This window comes from Anoplophora glabripennis, unplaced genomic scaffold (assembly GCF_000390285.2).
Source record: "Anoplophora glabripennis isolate ALB-LARVAE unplaced genomic scaffold, Agla_2.0 scaffold708, whole genome shotgun sequence".
NCBI lineage: Eukaryota > Metazoa > Arthropoda > Insecta > Coleoptera > Cerambycidae > Anoplophora > Anoplophora glabripennis.
The window spans coordinates 189,536-205,333 of record NW_019417285.1 but is presented as its reverse complement, the minus strand read 5'-3'; the positions used below and the strand labels follow the sequence as shown (position 1 = coordinate 205,333).

The window sequence follows — 15,798 nt, the reverse complement described above, 5'->3', positions numbered from 1 at the left end:
GAGCGATAAAGTAAGCCATAGAAATCCATGCGATAGAGAAGGATGGCTATAATGAAGGCCTCTCATAGTCACCGCCCGTTTCGCCCTTCCACAAATAAGATCCACTTCTTATTTGTGGAAGGGCGAAATGGGCGTTGACTATTAGACGCCTTCATTATAGCCATCCTTGTCTATCACATGGATTTCTATGGCTTACTTTATCGCTCTCACGTGACTTCTGATAGACCATCGGTACTTTCCTACACTGTATAGGTAAGTTAGGCTAAATAGTCTTGTTTTCGTACAAGGAACCTGTGGTCAAGCGTTGTCTATCCTTTTCAGGGACACCCTGTATATCAAACGCGTAAATGTTATATTTTTCAAAAAATTATCTTATTATGTCGTCAAAACTAGTTATGTTGAACTAAATCAAACACAAGGCTAACTCGTCATCATGAGCAGTAATTGATTATGCATTCGATTTTCTTAACACCGTTCCATAATGGTGATACAGCTTTTGTAGATGCTTATCGTAGGATTAAAAAAGAAAGAATTGAGTGCAATGTTGATGAAATCTTAAATAACAGTTATAGGCTGACAGTCATGTAAGCATCTGAGAGGGTCTTGCAAATATTCTTGTGTTCTCAACAAGGACGTTTGGCCTTTCGCTTTTTGTATATTATCAACTGACGATCGTGAATACCGTTCTAACAATTGATTATTATTTAATATTTACAACAGAGAACTAAATTCCTAAAGTCTGATGAACAACTAATTCTAAAGGAACATGAAAAAGCATGTTGCTGAAAAATACATAATAGTTTCAGATTATAATCACACATTGGCAATAATATATACTCTGCCTTCTTGACATTGACTTAAATAAGCATAGTAATGTTAGTTTCTGCATCAGAGTTCTCATGATGCCATGTTGAAATACAAGGAATAAAATACGTTTCCTTATATTCACTACCTACTTTTTCAAGGTTCTTACTCACGTACATAGGTACATTTCTTCATATATTCTATTGAAAGAATATAATCAATTAAATCATCCCAAACTTCCTTGTATGTATTATAAAGTTGGTGATTTCATTTTAAATAAATATGTGATACTGATTAAAGTAATAATCACAAAACAGTTTTCCTCTTGTCACTTCAATTAGTACCTCGGTTTGTATTAAAGATAGAAGGGTCTTGTAAACAAATTTCATTACAATACGAATATATTAAGACATATAGGCGGTAAAAACAGAATGGCCAACCTTTATATAAAATCTCTTTTTTACAATGGAAATTTTATTAATGTGTAGCGCTATGTAATAAAAGAAAGTGTCCAGACCAGATTGAAATTACGACAATATCTCGATTACGAAATCACCTTTATCTACATTATGTATTCAATAAACTGGATTTATTGCTTTATAGTTACATATAAATGAGTTAAAAGATAATATGTAGGCTAAACTTGAAAACCGCATGTCTTGTACTCAACTTTTATATTTATAGTTGTAGTTGTTTACTTACATGTTAACTTTTTTTAACAAAAACAGTTTTTGATACTTGTCACAATGTATCGTTTTTATTTTTCATTTATCAGCTTTAATGTGACATTTTCTATTGGACATAAAAGAGAACAGAACATTAAGCAATAGTTATATAAACACAGTACAAGAATTTATAATTATAATTATTTTCAAATGTGACAAAATGTGTATGTAGAGGTTGGTATGTCATAAGTGTCACTCAATATTTTCTTCGTTATTTTTCGACTAGGAGAAGGTGCAAGAGTAAAAATTGTGAAAACTTTTTGAACCTGTCAATAAAATAATTGAACATCAAGTTAAAAAGATATAAGACTAACAATGGTTTTTAAAATGGAACACCCTGTATGTTTCTAATCGTTTGGATAATATTTTCTTGCGTTTCGTGGATCTATTTTGAATGGTGAGATTGGGCCAAAAGAATGTGAAAAATGTTATTGAACTCTGTTAAGATACAAGAAATTTGTTAAGATACAAGGTATACCTAATTAATATATTTATTAATTTATTAATATAATTTTAATTTGTAATTTCGACATTTTAAACTAACTTTCTAAATTTTATTCATGACGTGTATCAATGCTTTTTCACATTTTCTGGTATTGAACATAACATTTGTAAGTATATTTTTTGCTGTGGCTTTTAAAGTTTTGCATAATATTGTAACCGTTATAGAATTCCTGAGGAAGAGACAGTAAACTAGGTACTCGAAGGTTTGAACTGAATAAAGAGTCTTTTTTGTTATTTTTGACTGACATGCCAGACTAAATTCAAAATTCTCAACTTAGACAGTCTTCTAATAGTCTACTCTATTATATTATATATATTTAAAATAATAATCTTTAGAACTTATAAAAAAAAATAATCTGATTAGAGAATTAGCAATTTTCGTTTTTTGAAGAAGCTCATACAGATTTTGAAATATTTTCAAAGTGATCAATAGTATGTTGTTCTGGAATTGCAAAAGATGTTGTTTAGTTCGGTTTTTTAGTTTGTTTTTGTTTTGAAATTTGGTTAAAAAACAAAATATTTTTTTGATATTTTGTTTCTTTTGCCTGTTTACTTGTGAAAAATTAAGAATTTGTTGGGAAATTGAAATGAATGCGTTGTACTTCAAGAGCAGCTTCCTTGAATGAGAATAAATTTTATGTTAGGTATTAGATTTAGATCAAATTACAAACGCTTTACATATTAAATAATAGAAGATAGTTAACTTTGGGATAGCCAATTGTGTTTTTCTCAAAAACTGTGTGTTTTCTGCTATTTCAACGAGGATACTATTTTATGCAAAATTATTCTGTAGAGTCTACATCAAAATAAATATCAAAACATGTCATTGAAAAAGATCGTCGTTAGCGTATTTAGCACCCTCAAAAACTTATCTGTATCAAATTTTTGCTTTTTGGAAAAAATATGGTCAAAACCTGACTTTAAAATAGCGTCTTTTACACCCTGTATCTCAAAAACAAAAGCCTGTGTTTTCATCTTACTTATTTAATATTCTGTTATGGTACCTTTTCCCAAAACACCCTGTATACATTTTATTCAATTATTTTTAAAGCTGTGTTATTTTCGTGCTCATTTTTTTTGCTTCGGGAAAAGGATGGTAAAAACGGGGTTCTTCTCTATTTTCCGTTTTTTTCCAAATTGTTAAACCTATAGTTAAAATGTAATTTTTACTATATGCCACATAAATAATAAGTTTTTGTGTAATGCATTATGCTTAGGACCTATATTTTTTCGTAATATGTTTCGTTTATTAGTAAAAATAGACAAATCACATGCCATATTAGGCCTAATCTTTGTAAACTGATGCCCTAAAATGGCGAAAAAATATTGATAATTTCAACATTTTAAATGTTAGTTTACTTAATCAATTTCTGTGCGTAAAAATAATAAGGTATCAGTGTGGTTGTCGAAGTGTGTTTAAAAAAAAAGGTACGTAGTAAATGGGAATTTAGTTTTGGTAAATATTCGTGGCATTGATACCTGGATTTTACCACACTTTTTAATAATAATAAAATATCGTTTCGAGCCTGCATAAAAACATTTAAATATCTATTCCGTTCAAAGAATGTAAGATTAATATAGAACAGTCCTAACAAGGATACAGCGTACATTTTTATACTCTGGTACAGTTAATCTAATGTTGTTGTTGCAGTCGAGGACACTCAGTCATTTCACATTTAAAGGATATGCCGTAGGAATTCGTGAAACAAAATAATCTAGTTTCATAAGCAGCGCCTGAAGAAAAAAAACGAAGTAATAGCAAGGCCGTTCTGTGAATTTGAGACGTCGATTAATTTTTGTATTACTAGATGATCGTGCTGCACGGATATTTTAGTGAAACTAATTCTTTCGTTAAGCCGAAATTTTGCCTGTCAGGTTCAATGGCAGTGTACAATTTTTGCTTTGCCTAAATAGTGCGTATAATTGTTGGATTTTAAATATATTAAGGGGGCGATTTAGTATGTATATTTTTACCATGTAACAGAGCTTCAGATGAGGACACAAATCATCGAAGAAACTAACATAATTGAATATTATTATATATCAATGTATTCGCAATGGTTCCCGCTAGTGAGTGAAATAAATTTCAATGCTCATGAGAACAGAAGAATAATTTAAATAAATGCCAAAGTACCTCAATTTTAACCATACTGTTAGTCTGCCAATATATTCCATTTACAACGGAACTAGGTTAGGCACAATAACCAAACTACTTCACTCACTAGAACGGACACCTAGGATCATTTGTATTTAATTTTCAGATTAATATTTATTAATAGTTCTATAATTTGTGTCCTCAAGTGAAATGACAACATTTTATACACGACTCCATTTTTAATATGTATCTAAACTAGAATTGTCGAGTTTCCTACCTATTCACAAGATATTTTTAATTTCTTTCGATATAATTAGTTTGTACACTCTCTCACAGGTGTCGCTACCCTTGAAAATGAAAGTGAAAACACAGAGTTGGTTTATTATAAATGCGTCCTAAAATAAAGCATAATGGTTTAATATTATCTTTGATATACCTAGTAGTACTAAGTAGTACTAAGTACTAAGTAATGATTTTGTAAAGCTTAAATAGTACGAAAATATAACGCATAAAAAACCAATAATATGTACTAATTTTTCTTTATTAAGAATACAGATTAAATTTTACGTACAGGGTGTCCCACATAAAATCGTTATTTATGTTTAAATAAATTTACAGCTTAAAAATTAGCCTGGCTCAGATAGATTTCTTCTTCAATCTACAAATCTACAAATCTTCAAGCTACTTACCGGTAAGAAGGAAACCACTGGATATTTAATGAAAAAAGTTACGACCAAAAAAATTATACATTCTTGAATATAAATATAACTAACACGATTTTAATTTCATATTGTCTTGACAATCAACTTTTGCTTATTTTTAGTCACTTACTATCGAAATAAATGAAATAGACCTCTGAGTTTGGAAACCGATATTAAGAAAACGTAGGGGCAAAAAATTTGAAATTTGGACCATATATAGCCTCACTATTACTCTATTGTGTGCTAAAATTTCAGTTGGTTTCGTTATCCCATTTGTTAGTTATTAATAAAAATGTTGAAAAAATCACGGTTTTCTGCATATAAAATTATTGGTACCTCTCACTTTAACTCGTCTTAATTTTTTTGTTAACTGATAAAAAAAATCCAATTTTTACTAACGATAAGTTGAACCATTGTCTTTAATATTGTAAAGGTCATTTGTCTCAAAAGGTCTTCTTTTTTTATTTTTAAGTGAAACATAAGGGAGTGCTATCTCCGTAAATATGGCATTCTTTAAAAAAAGAAAAAACTGACAGGTAGCAAATAACTGTAAACAACAATTTGAAAAAATATGTTAAAATAATACAGTTATAAATATGATATTCTTAAAAACAGTATCGGTATGGTCAATTGCGTTCACGGTCCGATGCAGAGTATACAGTATAGCCTTTATAACTGTATTATTTTAACAAATTTTTTCAGATTGTTGTTTACGGAGATAGCATCCCCTTCTGTTTTGCTTAAAAATAAAAAAAGAGCTTTCGAGACAAATGACCTTCACAGTACTAAAGACGATAGTGCGACTTATAGTCAGTAAAATTAGAATTATTTTTGTCTAATTTTTTTTCCTGTTATACGTTTTCAAGCGACCTCTAAAAAATAAATATCAACGAAGTAACAATTTTTTTTCATTGAATTTGATCAACAAAATAATAGAAATTAATTACGAGACACTTAATAAATGTCTCGAGGCAAAATTTACTACCGCACTGTGAGTATCAAATATTTATAATTTTTTAATTTTTTTAAAATTTTTTATTTTTTAGAGGTCGCTCAACTCTGAAAATTAAAATAATTATGAGTGACCTTTAGAAATTAAAATATCGATTTGAAATTTTCAGAATCGAGATTTTTTTCAACCTAGAAAATGATAAAATAACGGGAAAAAAATAAAAAAAAAATTCAATTTTTGACGATTTTGGAAATTTTTAAAAATCTTGAGCGACCTTTAAAAAAAATTTTTGAGCTGATTTTTTGAGGGGGCTCTTAAAACATGATAAACTAACATATTTTCACAAGAGACACGCAAAAAAAAATCGTTTTTTTTTTTGGACCACCCTACTATACATATTATTCTCCAAACGTAATTAGTAGCAAGTTTCTATATATTTTAGTAATTAGGCAGTGTTTTTTAAATTAATACGACTCACCAAAGTAAAAAAATAATTCAAGTTAAATCATTTTTACTGAAAATAGCAGGTAATTTACGTATCGGATTGTTAACGTGAAAATATAAACATTAGACTGTTGACTATTCCTGTTATCCTGTTATACGTTTTTTAAGCTTTTGAAGAAGAAACTACTTGTAATTTTAAAAATTATATCTGCTTTTATAATAAAGGAATGGTAATTCTAAGATTGTTTAAGCTTATTAACTAAAAATTATTGCCTACTTAATAAAAAAATTATTATTGTCCTCGATAATCTATTAATGATTAATAAAATCTTTACTCTCTTTCCTTATAAGACTGTATGTACACAAATTGGAGCCGTTCCTGAACAATCGGGCGCGAGGCCTGTTAAAATATCGCCCAGCGTGTTATTAAACAACACACCTTGAAGCGTTGGCCGCTAGAGCTAGAGCAGCACTTGCCGGGGTACCGTTTCGTGACTCACGCTGGGCGATATTTTTTGTACAAAATCCCGTCCTTAATGGCTTCATATATCGGACAAAAATAACTTATTTTTCTTTAATGTTAATAAGAAGCATCGCTGCTTGTAAATAACAAGTATTTTTGGTGAAAATAGTAGTCGCCGTTAAAGCGTGAACAATGAGGTAAATACACCGTATAATAAGCGCGAATTTCAACAAAAACGTAAACAAGTTAGGATAAAAGATAACTATGTCAGAAATTAAAGCCACGTGTATAACAATTCAAATATTAATGCGAATATTAAATTGTTACGTTTAATGTTATGCAAAATGCCTGGTGCATCGCCAAATATCGGGCACAACTATCGTTTTATGTTATTTATTGCTTAAAACTTATTATAACTTATAACATTATAATATCTCTGACATTTACTTAATTTCAAAGATGTAATCGTTTATATAAGAACGATTGATTTAATAATATATTACAATAAATAAAATAAATGGCCATAAAATACGTCTTCGTAAATTATATTTCAGGCTAATAAACTCGTGTGGAAGAAAATATCGAAAGTTAAATCTTGAACGTAAATATACCATTAATTTACAAATTATTTACAATTAAATTAGATATTTTGAAAAATACCAAAAATAATGAAGTGGTAGTAAACTTTTGCGTATACTAGAATAAAAAAATCGCATTGCTTTTCATTTTTTTGTGTATAAATGTTACACACTTCAGTAAGAATTAATTAAACCGAAAACATGTTTCTACAGAATCTTTTTTAACGTTGCTGGCAATTAATACTGACAAGAAATTACGAGTAATAGGTACTTTAAAATCCTTGCAGAAAGTATGTTTTAGAAAACCTTATCCTAAATTGTACCAGCGAGTATCCTATACTGTATCCCTATTGTTATATGTGAAAAACTGAAATAAAGTAAATTTTCTTTTTCAGTTTCAACATGTTTTCCAGTCAGTTTTCCTGACATGGCTTATTAAGTAGAGCAAATTCGCTGCTCATATAATTTTTTCTCTAGTTACTAAATAAATTAATAAAAAGTAGTTCTGTCTAAAATAAGTTGACTAAAAAAAGTGATTTTAGACATGTGTTGTGAGATTTAATTTTGTTTTTTGTTCAACATCAAATAATGAATTTTTAGCGTCAAATAACAGACGTCTATCGGTACAAATTAGAAAATTCGATTGTAATACAACATATTCATGTTATTTTTCCACCATAAGACTTGCAATTACGTTGAACTATGATTATGTAAATAATATGATTACTGTAACGTATATTTTCCTATAAAACGTTATTATATTTTTGGACACAAACAAATCTTATGACGAATTTCTTTTTGAAACAAACTTAAAGGAGATTATTTAATAGTAGGTAAAATGCATTAACAATAAACATTTTTTAACAATCATTGTTGAAACTGCGAAACGGTGTTCGAAGTTAATAATAATCAATTTTATTAAAACTTATTCGTGACATTTTCATTACAAGAACTTGTGTTTTTTTATTATGACAATGATTTATTTTTTAAATTCTTATTTTTATTCGTGTTTCCTTTTTGTGTGATGTGTGATTTAATAAGTGCGAATAAACATATCATCCAGTGCATCATCATTAACCAGTCCATCAACACAGTAACAATGACTAATAGACATGTTGGTAAGGTATGGCAATGCTGATGAAAATTGCCAGTTAGATGCACTTTCCTTTGTACATCGATATCCAAATAAACAAGTACCAATACCTCTAAAAGAGGCCAAGCTATCGGTGGAATCAGGGGTTCCAAAAAAGTTATCATTTTATCAGTTTCGTGAGTCTAAAAAATGATTCGATCCGTTCTTCAACTACCTTCGTCAAATTTGAATATATAACACCCTGTATATATAATATAAACTTTTGATACTATTTTATAAACGAAATAGTTGGTAATTATTTACTACACCCTCCCAAATCTTCACAATATTTTGTCTACCCCCCTGTTTTCGATGGTGCTGAACACGAATCTGAAGTTATTTTTGTGCGGTCGAACCTAGTTTTCGAAAATAACATTTTTCAAAATTCTAACCTGTATATTTGACTAACGCACAACTGTCTATATTTTATGTAGCTTTCAGAACATCTGTAATAAACAATCAACATTGTTTAAGAAACACATTTTCAGTAAAAAATATATGTATTTAATAAATAAAATTGTAGTAACTTTCTCTGGGATGAACAGAGATGAATGAGAGTGGAGGAACTTCAAATGTCATCAGGAATTAGAAATGGTGGTTTCAAGCAACAGAATTTTTATTTATTAAATTATTTTTTTACTTGAAATTTGCGAAAATGTGTTTCGTAAACAATGTTAATTGTGCATAACAGATGTTCTGACAGTTACATAAAGTATACAGTGGTGTGCATAGTGTCGTGTTAAGTGTCCCGGTCAGAATTTTGAATTTTTTTTTTCTCGAAAACTAAATTCGACCGCACAAAAATAACTTCAGATTCCTATTCAGCACCATCGAAAATAGGGGGGTAGACAAAATTTCGTGAAGATTTGGGAGGGTGACGCTATAGTAAATAATTACCTACCAGAAAGTTTTTGTACTGAACACACAAAATTATAGTTTGTGCATCTTGTTTACAGTTTCGGATAAATAACAATGAAATAAATGCAATTTCAAACGGAATACATATTTTCATTAATTTTCAACACAGAAATGAAGTGTTGTCGACCACCTGTAAGATTTTTTTTTGTTAATTTATGATGTAGAATATACAGGGTGTTTCAAAAAGGTGTTGCCAAACTTGAGGGGGTTATAGAGGACATTGCGGAAGAAAATTTTTATATATAAACCCCTTGTCGGAAACGAGCCGTTTTGGACCTGAAGCAATTTTTGTCCAAAAACGTATTGTTATTATTATTAATTTTTATTAAGGACCTGCGAAAATAATAAATTTATAATAATTGTTCAAAACAGCTTGTGGTAGGTTGTTCTTCAGTTCGATGCAAAACCTCTTCCTCAGTGACCACTGTTCGTGCAGTTCGTAGATGTCAACTTCCAACTTCCGGTTTAAAGTTAACTACCTTTTTCTCTCAACTGACAATGGATAGGCGAACATGCTGCTTGGCAAGGATGTCGGCGATTCGGAAAGCACTCAGCTTCTCTAGCGTTGCATCTTGCTTCGCCATAATTAAGATGCCCGTCTGCATACTCTTCGAACGTAAACTGGTCCATTTTAACAACTTAGAAGCAAAATTTTGTTGCAAACAAAACAAATGTAAAACAGTCAATTAGGTCCCATCATTTATTAGGTGACAGCTCTGTTCATTTGTTTCACTATCCCTCACAGCGAAACACGGATGACATTGCATGGCTAGATTAGATGCGTGCAATAGAGCTTTTATCACACAGTTGTGGATAAAATCAATTTTTACCAACATCGTGTGTAGGACATGCAGTTGGTAAACACTTATCAGAAAAGAAAATCGTGTTTATTTTGTTTCAAATAATTTTTTGTATTACCCTTAATAAAAATTACTTAAATGTCAAAGTATTTCTCATCTACATTACGTTTTTGGTCAAAAATTGTTCCAGGTCCAAAACGGCTCATTTCCGATATATACAAAAATTTTCTACCACAATATTCTCTATACCCCCCTCAAGTTTGGCAACACCTTTTTGAAAAGTTTAGCCAAGCATTTTAGTTACACCCTCTATAATAATGTAAAATACTGTTTAGGCAAAAGCCTTCCCTTAAACCAAAAATTAAGTAATTGAAAATGCTGAATGTACAATTTCTATTATATCTTTCACTTTTTTTTTCAGTAGTCATTTCAAAATGAATTCATACTATTTGGTCAGTTCTCATTCCGATTTTGAATTTTTTTTTCATAAAAATTTTAGTAAGAAACTGCGGTGTAATATATTCCATACAATTTATTTACATCTATTTTGAGTCAGAGGCTTAAAAAATGTCAATAGACCTTATGAAGAAAATAAGTAAATGTGGAAGTCATAACTTGTATCTATGTGCAAGTACTATTAATACAAGAACTTGTTGTTTGTGCAAGGACTTCATGTAACTTAGATTTATTATAATTCCAGAGCAAATATTTATAGAAATAGTTGTTTTTACATGTACAACTAAGTTGTATGTTACACCATATTTAACAAACAAATGCGTATAATATTACGAATTTATAACCCACTTTCTAATAATATGTATCAGAAAAACTGTAATCGTGTAAGTATTTACATAAATTTATTTTCACAAAAAATTGTAATTAGGTAAACGCAGCCTTAAATGTATAGTGTTTTACTGTGTGTGCAACTTTCACGGGATTTTTTTTGTTACATACACAGTGAAATCTAATAATCTACAAAAAATAAAGGAATTTCTTATTATTTTTAAAAACCCCTTTGTAAAATACGAAGTACAAAAGAATTTCAAAAAATTGTTATATCTAATCCCTAAATATCTGAACGGAATGAAGATACTGAAATAGAATTTCATGTGTACGATATCTGAATAAAGTGACATTTAATGTGAAAATGAAAAGTCTCAAGTCAAACAAGTGGCTTTTATTTGAAACGTCAAACGTCATGGTACCTACGCCAATGGAAAATTTTTTTTTTGTTTACTTGAAATACAAATTTTGTTTTGAATGAAAATTTTGGTACAAATTCTGGGTAAATAAAAAATTTAAAAAGTTTAGAATTATTTGTTTACATAATGTTATAAAAATGTGTTTAAAATGGTGTCCCTGTGCCTCTATGCAACATCATTTCGACTGAAACATGCTTCATATGTAACAAGTATTTGCGTAGTATATTGAGGATTTCTTGCATGTTCCTGAAGCAACCACTCGCAAAAACCTCGACATAGCGTATATGCTTTTCAAAAATGTTCAAAAATGACAAAAATCATATTTAGATATAATTATGACATTTCTATATAACTTTAATACAAAGCATTTTAACACCCTGTATCTCAAATATGAGAACTTCAAGCAAACGTTTATATAAGAAAATATTAAACTTAGATGACAAAAATGCTTGTTCATTTTTGACATCTTGCATATTTTTGTTAAGAGACTTCAGGATATTAAGAATTAAGATAAGAAAGATACAGCTGTCTAGTAAAATACGAACAATTTTCAAAAACTATTATATTAATTTTTTTAATTATATAATTTTAATGTTATCTGTTGTACTTTCCTTCACTTTAAAGTATTTAGCCAATTCAAACAATTTTCCTGAAATTCTCATTGGATGAAATCATATACAAGTATGCTATACAGGCTGTTTGTAAATAAGTGCGAAATATTTGAAGAGGTGGTTGCCAAAGTTATTTTGTGAAAAAAAGTTCGTATAAACGTAGGTCGAAATATGCTTTTTTTCTGAAATACAGAATCTTAATTTAGATTTTAATTTTTTATTTTTTTAATTAATTATTTAAAAGAGTTTTAAATATATTAACTCGAAATTTGATGGTTGTATTTTATTTAGAAATATAGGCAACAAGCTACTTAGATGTTTCAATAGAAATTAAAAATACATAACTTGCAATAAAATATGTTTTTATATTTTTCCTCAAAAACGGTGCATCCTCCGGAAAAAATTGAAGGGACCAGTTTCATTTAGAATTGATGGCGGATTTCTAAATAAATATCAAAACGGGAAAAAGTAATATTTTTAATGAAAAAGTTGTAGCATTCTCGCACGAACGCCACTGGTGCAAGTAGAAATATTCGGTATACCCAAAAAAATGCACATTTATCCCTCCAAAGGATTTTTTAAATTTCGAGTCAATATCTTTAAAACTCTGAAATAATTAATAAGTTAATAATAATATAATAATTAATACCTTTATAATATGAACTTTTTTTCATAAAATAAACTTACAAAATTTCGCACTTATTTACACACACGCTGTATATAAAAAAGCATGTGACTCCATTAGATCAGAATTTTTGAAAAATTTTTAAACACCATTTCAATTAATTTCCTAATTATTTTGCTTCTATTTCGTTAATATTTTTGAGACGAAACTTTGTGAAAGATTTATATTTTTCTAACTTATGAGGAAGTCCAATCAAATCTTGCTATCCAATATAGTTAAAAGATAAATGGGTAAAAGATCTTGGGTAAAAGATAAATAATCGTGGGGATATAAATTAAATAAACACTAAACAAAGTTCCAGCTGAATTTCTTAAAAAGGACAATCATTTCCGAATGAGTTGCTGAATATTGTACTAGGCCACATCATTTTATATTAAAATCTAAGTTATTGTAAAACGTTTTATTTGCAGTTCACACAAAATTAGAAATTATAATAATCCCTACCTCTACCGAACATTAAGACTTTAAATATTTGTTAATCAGAATATAGAATTTGAATAATTTTGGTAAGTAAAAATCTGTGACGACAAAAACCAATATGTTATTTGTCATGTTCTCTATATATTGGATAAAAAATAGGTTCATATCCATATTCGATAACTTGTCATACATAAAAAAATATTGAAACAGATTTAGAAGTGACACAATTCGCTTCCGGATACTAGTCCAAACATTATAGAGAAATGCTTACAGAAATTATTACCTGGACAAAAAAAATATGACCGTATAGAAAATTAAATTTTAAATTGAGTTTCTTGTTCTTTAAACTCGATCCAATATGGCGAACATGGTTAAAAAAAATCGCAAAGTTGAAAAAAACGGTTTTTCTAAAATAACTAAAAAAATATAGCACGGATTGAAAAATTTTAAATGAGAAAGTTGTAGGTTTTAAAAAGATCTATCGACTGATTTTTTGAAAGTATCGATTGCTTTGTTACTTTTCGAGATATATCGAAAAAACCGTTAAAAATCTTCTCTTTTCTCTTCTTCTATAACTCGTTTACATTTACGTGCCCATATTTGCTATTTACTGCAAGCATAGCCCGCGGCAAGCCAAAAAAGTACATTTTTGAAAAATTTAAAAATATTAATTATTTTTCGAGATATATCGATTTTTTGAAAAAAAGGCGCTCTCGAAAATTGGCTAGATCTTCTCAGCGGATAGCCCTACAGTAACGATTTTCGGTTTATTTTCTTCGTAAAGAGTTATATTATCATGCTGTTAAAAAATGTTGACGATTTTATTAATTTTAAGGATCAAAAAATGACTTTGAATAAGTTGCACTTTTTTGGGTATGTTTTTTTCAAATTACTATTTCAATTTTTATTTTATGAAAATGACTTTTAAAGAAAGAAAACTAAACATTTACGGGTCTATTTTGCTTCTAAGGCGAAAATGCTATAATATTCGTGTTTAGCTACCCCAGATTAAGTACAAAAAAATAATAAAAATTGAAATAGTTATTTGAAAAAAACATACCCAAAAAAAGTGCAACTTTTTCAGTCATTTTTTGATCCTTAAAATTAATAAAATCGTCAACATTTTTTAACAGCATGATAATATAACTCTTTACGAAGAAAATAAACCGAAAATCGTTACTGTAGGGCTATCCGCTGAGAAGATCTAGCCAATTTTCGAGAGCGCCTTTTTTTCAAAAAATCGATATATCTCGAAAAATAATTAATATTTTTAAATTTTTCAAAAATGTACTTTTTTGGCTTGCCGCGGGCTATGCTTGCAGTAAATAGCAAATATGGGCACGTAAATGTAAACGAGTTATAGAAGAAGAGAAAAGAGAAGATTTTTAACGGTTTTTTCGATATATCTCGAAAAGTAACAAAGCAATCGATACTTTCAAAAAATCAGTCGATAGATCTTTTTAAAACCTACAACTTTCTCATTTAAAATTTTTCAATCCGTGCTATATTTTTTTAGTTATTTTAGAAAAACCGTTTTTTTCAACTTTGCGATTTTTTTTAACCATGTTCGCCATATTGGATCGAGTTTAAAGAACAAGAAACTCAATTTAAAATTTAATTTTCTATACGGTCAAATTTTTTTTGTCCAGGTAATAATTTCTGCAAATTTAACATTAATCCGTGACAGAATGCTTGGACTATACACTGTATAATAAAATACCCTGGATCAAAGTACACCATCCACCTCGGCACATTATCTGTTTAACACCCTATATACCTTAGTTATTGATGGAAATAAAGCGGTATTCGGTAAATTTTAATTTGTAAACAAATATTAGTATATAAAATAAAATAAACGGATAGTAGCTATATTATATCCTATTTATCCCCTTTACCACGTTCCTGATCCAGTTAACATTATCTATGAATTACACCTATACGCCCTTTTTTATATTCAACTATAATATCGCAGCAAGGCCGGCTAGTTGAGCAACCACGTACTCCCAGCGCGCGTACGTTTAAAAAAATGCGTTACAAGGCCATCTCACAAGCCTACCTGGCTAGGACACACTAAAACACTCAGTACACCGCACTGACCACTTACTTACCGCGACCAAAACACAAATTACTCCACACCAAGTCCTCATTTTCCGAAGATCCCTGAAATTTTCTTCCCAAAAACCACCCACACCAATGCACTTTATCCAAATGGGGCCCGATCCCTCAGTCGTCGGTATTTATACGGCCGCACCCCACTGCAGACAACGAGAATTCTTGTCTTATTTGCAAGCGAGGGCTGGGTTGGTCACTTTCACGCTCTTTGAGATACTCACTCGGGACGTCGGTGCAATTTTAACTTTGTGGAATTGCCGGTACACGGTGGGCCAAGGTAAAAAAAAATCGACATATTTTTGAGCGTACAACGATGAACTTGAATTTTTACAATGATTTTTGATACCAACAGTTCGGGTACGCAAAATATATACAGCGTGGTAAAAAAGTTCTGCATAAAATTCATATTTTCGTTAAACAATTTTTTTTCGAAAAACGGTGAGACCCGTCGATTTTTATTTGATCCAGGGCACCTTGTTATGTGGAAATTTTTTTTTCGATAATCCACTTACGGCAGCGATGACATAATTTTTTTTAAATGACAACGCATATTTTTTTCGTTCGAAATTGATGACAGTGATAATTATCTAAACAACGGTGTGAAAATTTCGATGTCTTACATAACAATTTTTTTTAGAAAAATGCACCTTAA

At 29.6% G+C, this 15,798-nt stretch overlaps 1 protein-coding gene across 1 annotated transcript in view; it reads right to left on the bottom strand.

Annotated features, from left to right (window-relative positions):
* LOC108913811 (protein TsetseEP-like) overlaps window positions 1-15,256 on the bottom strand; it is a 26,735-nt gene extending 11,479 nt beyond the window's left edge. Inside the window, exon 1 of the mRNA XM_018719437.1 lies at window positions 15,143-15,256. Within this exon, the coding sequence (XP_018574953.1) occupies window positions 15,143-15,181 (39 nt within the window). The 5' untranslated portion in view covers window positions 15,182-15,256. The remainder of the gene's footprint in view (window positions 1-15,142) is intronic.
* Window positions 15,257-15,798: the final 542 nt, after the last annotated feature.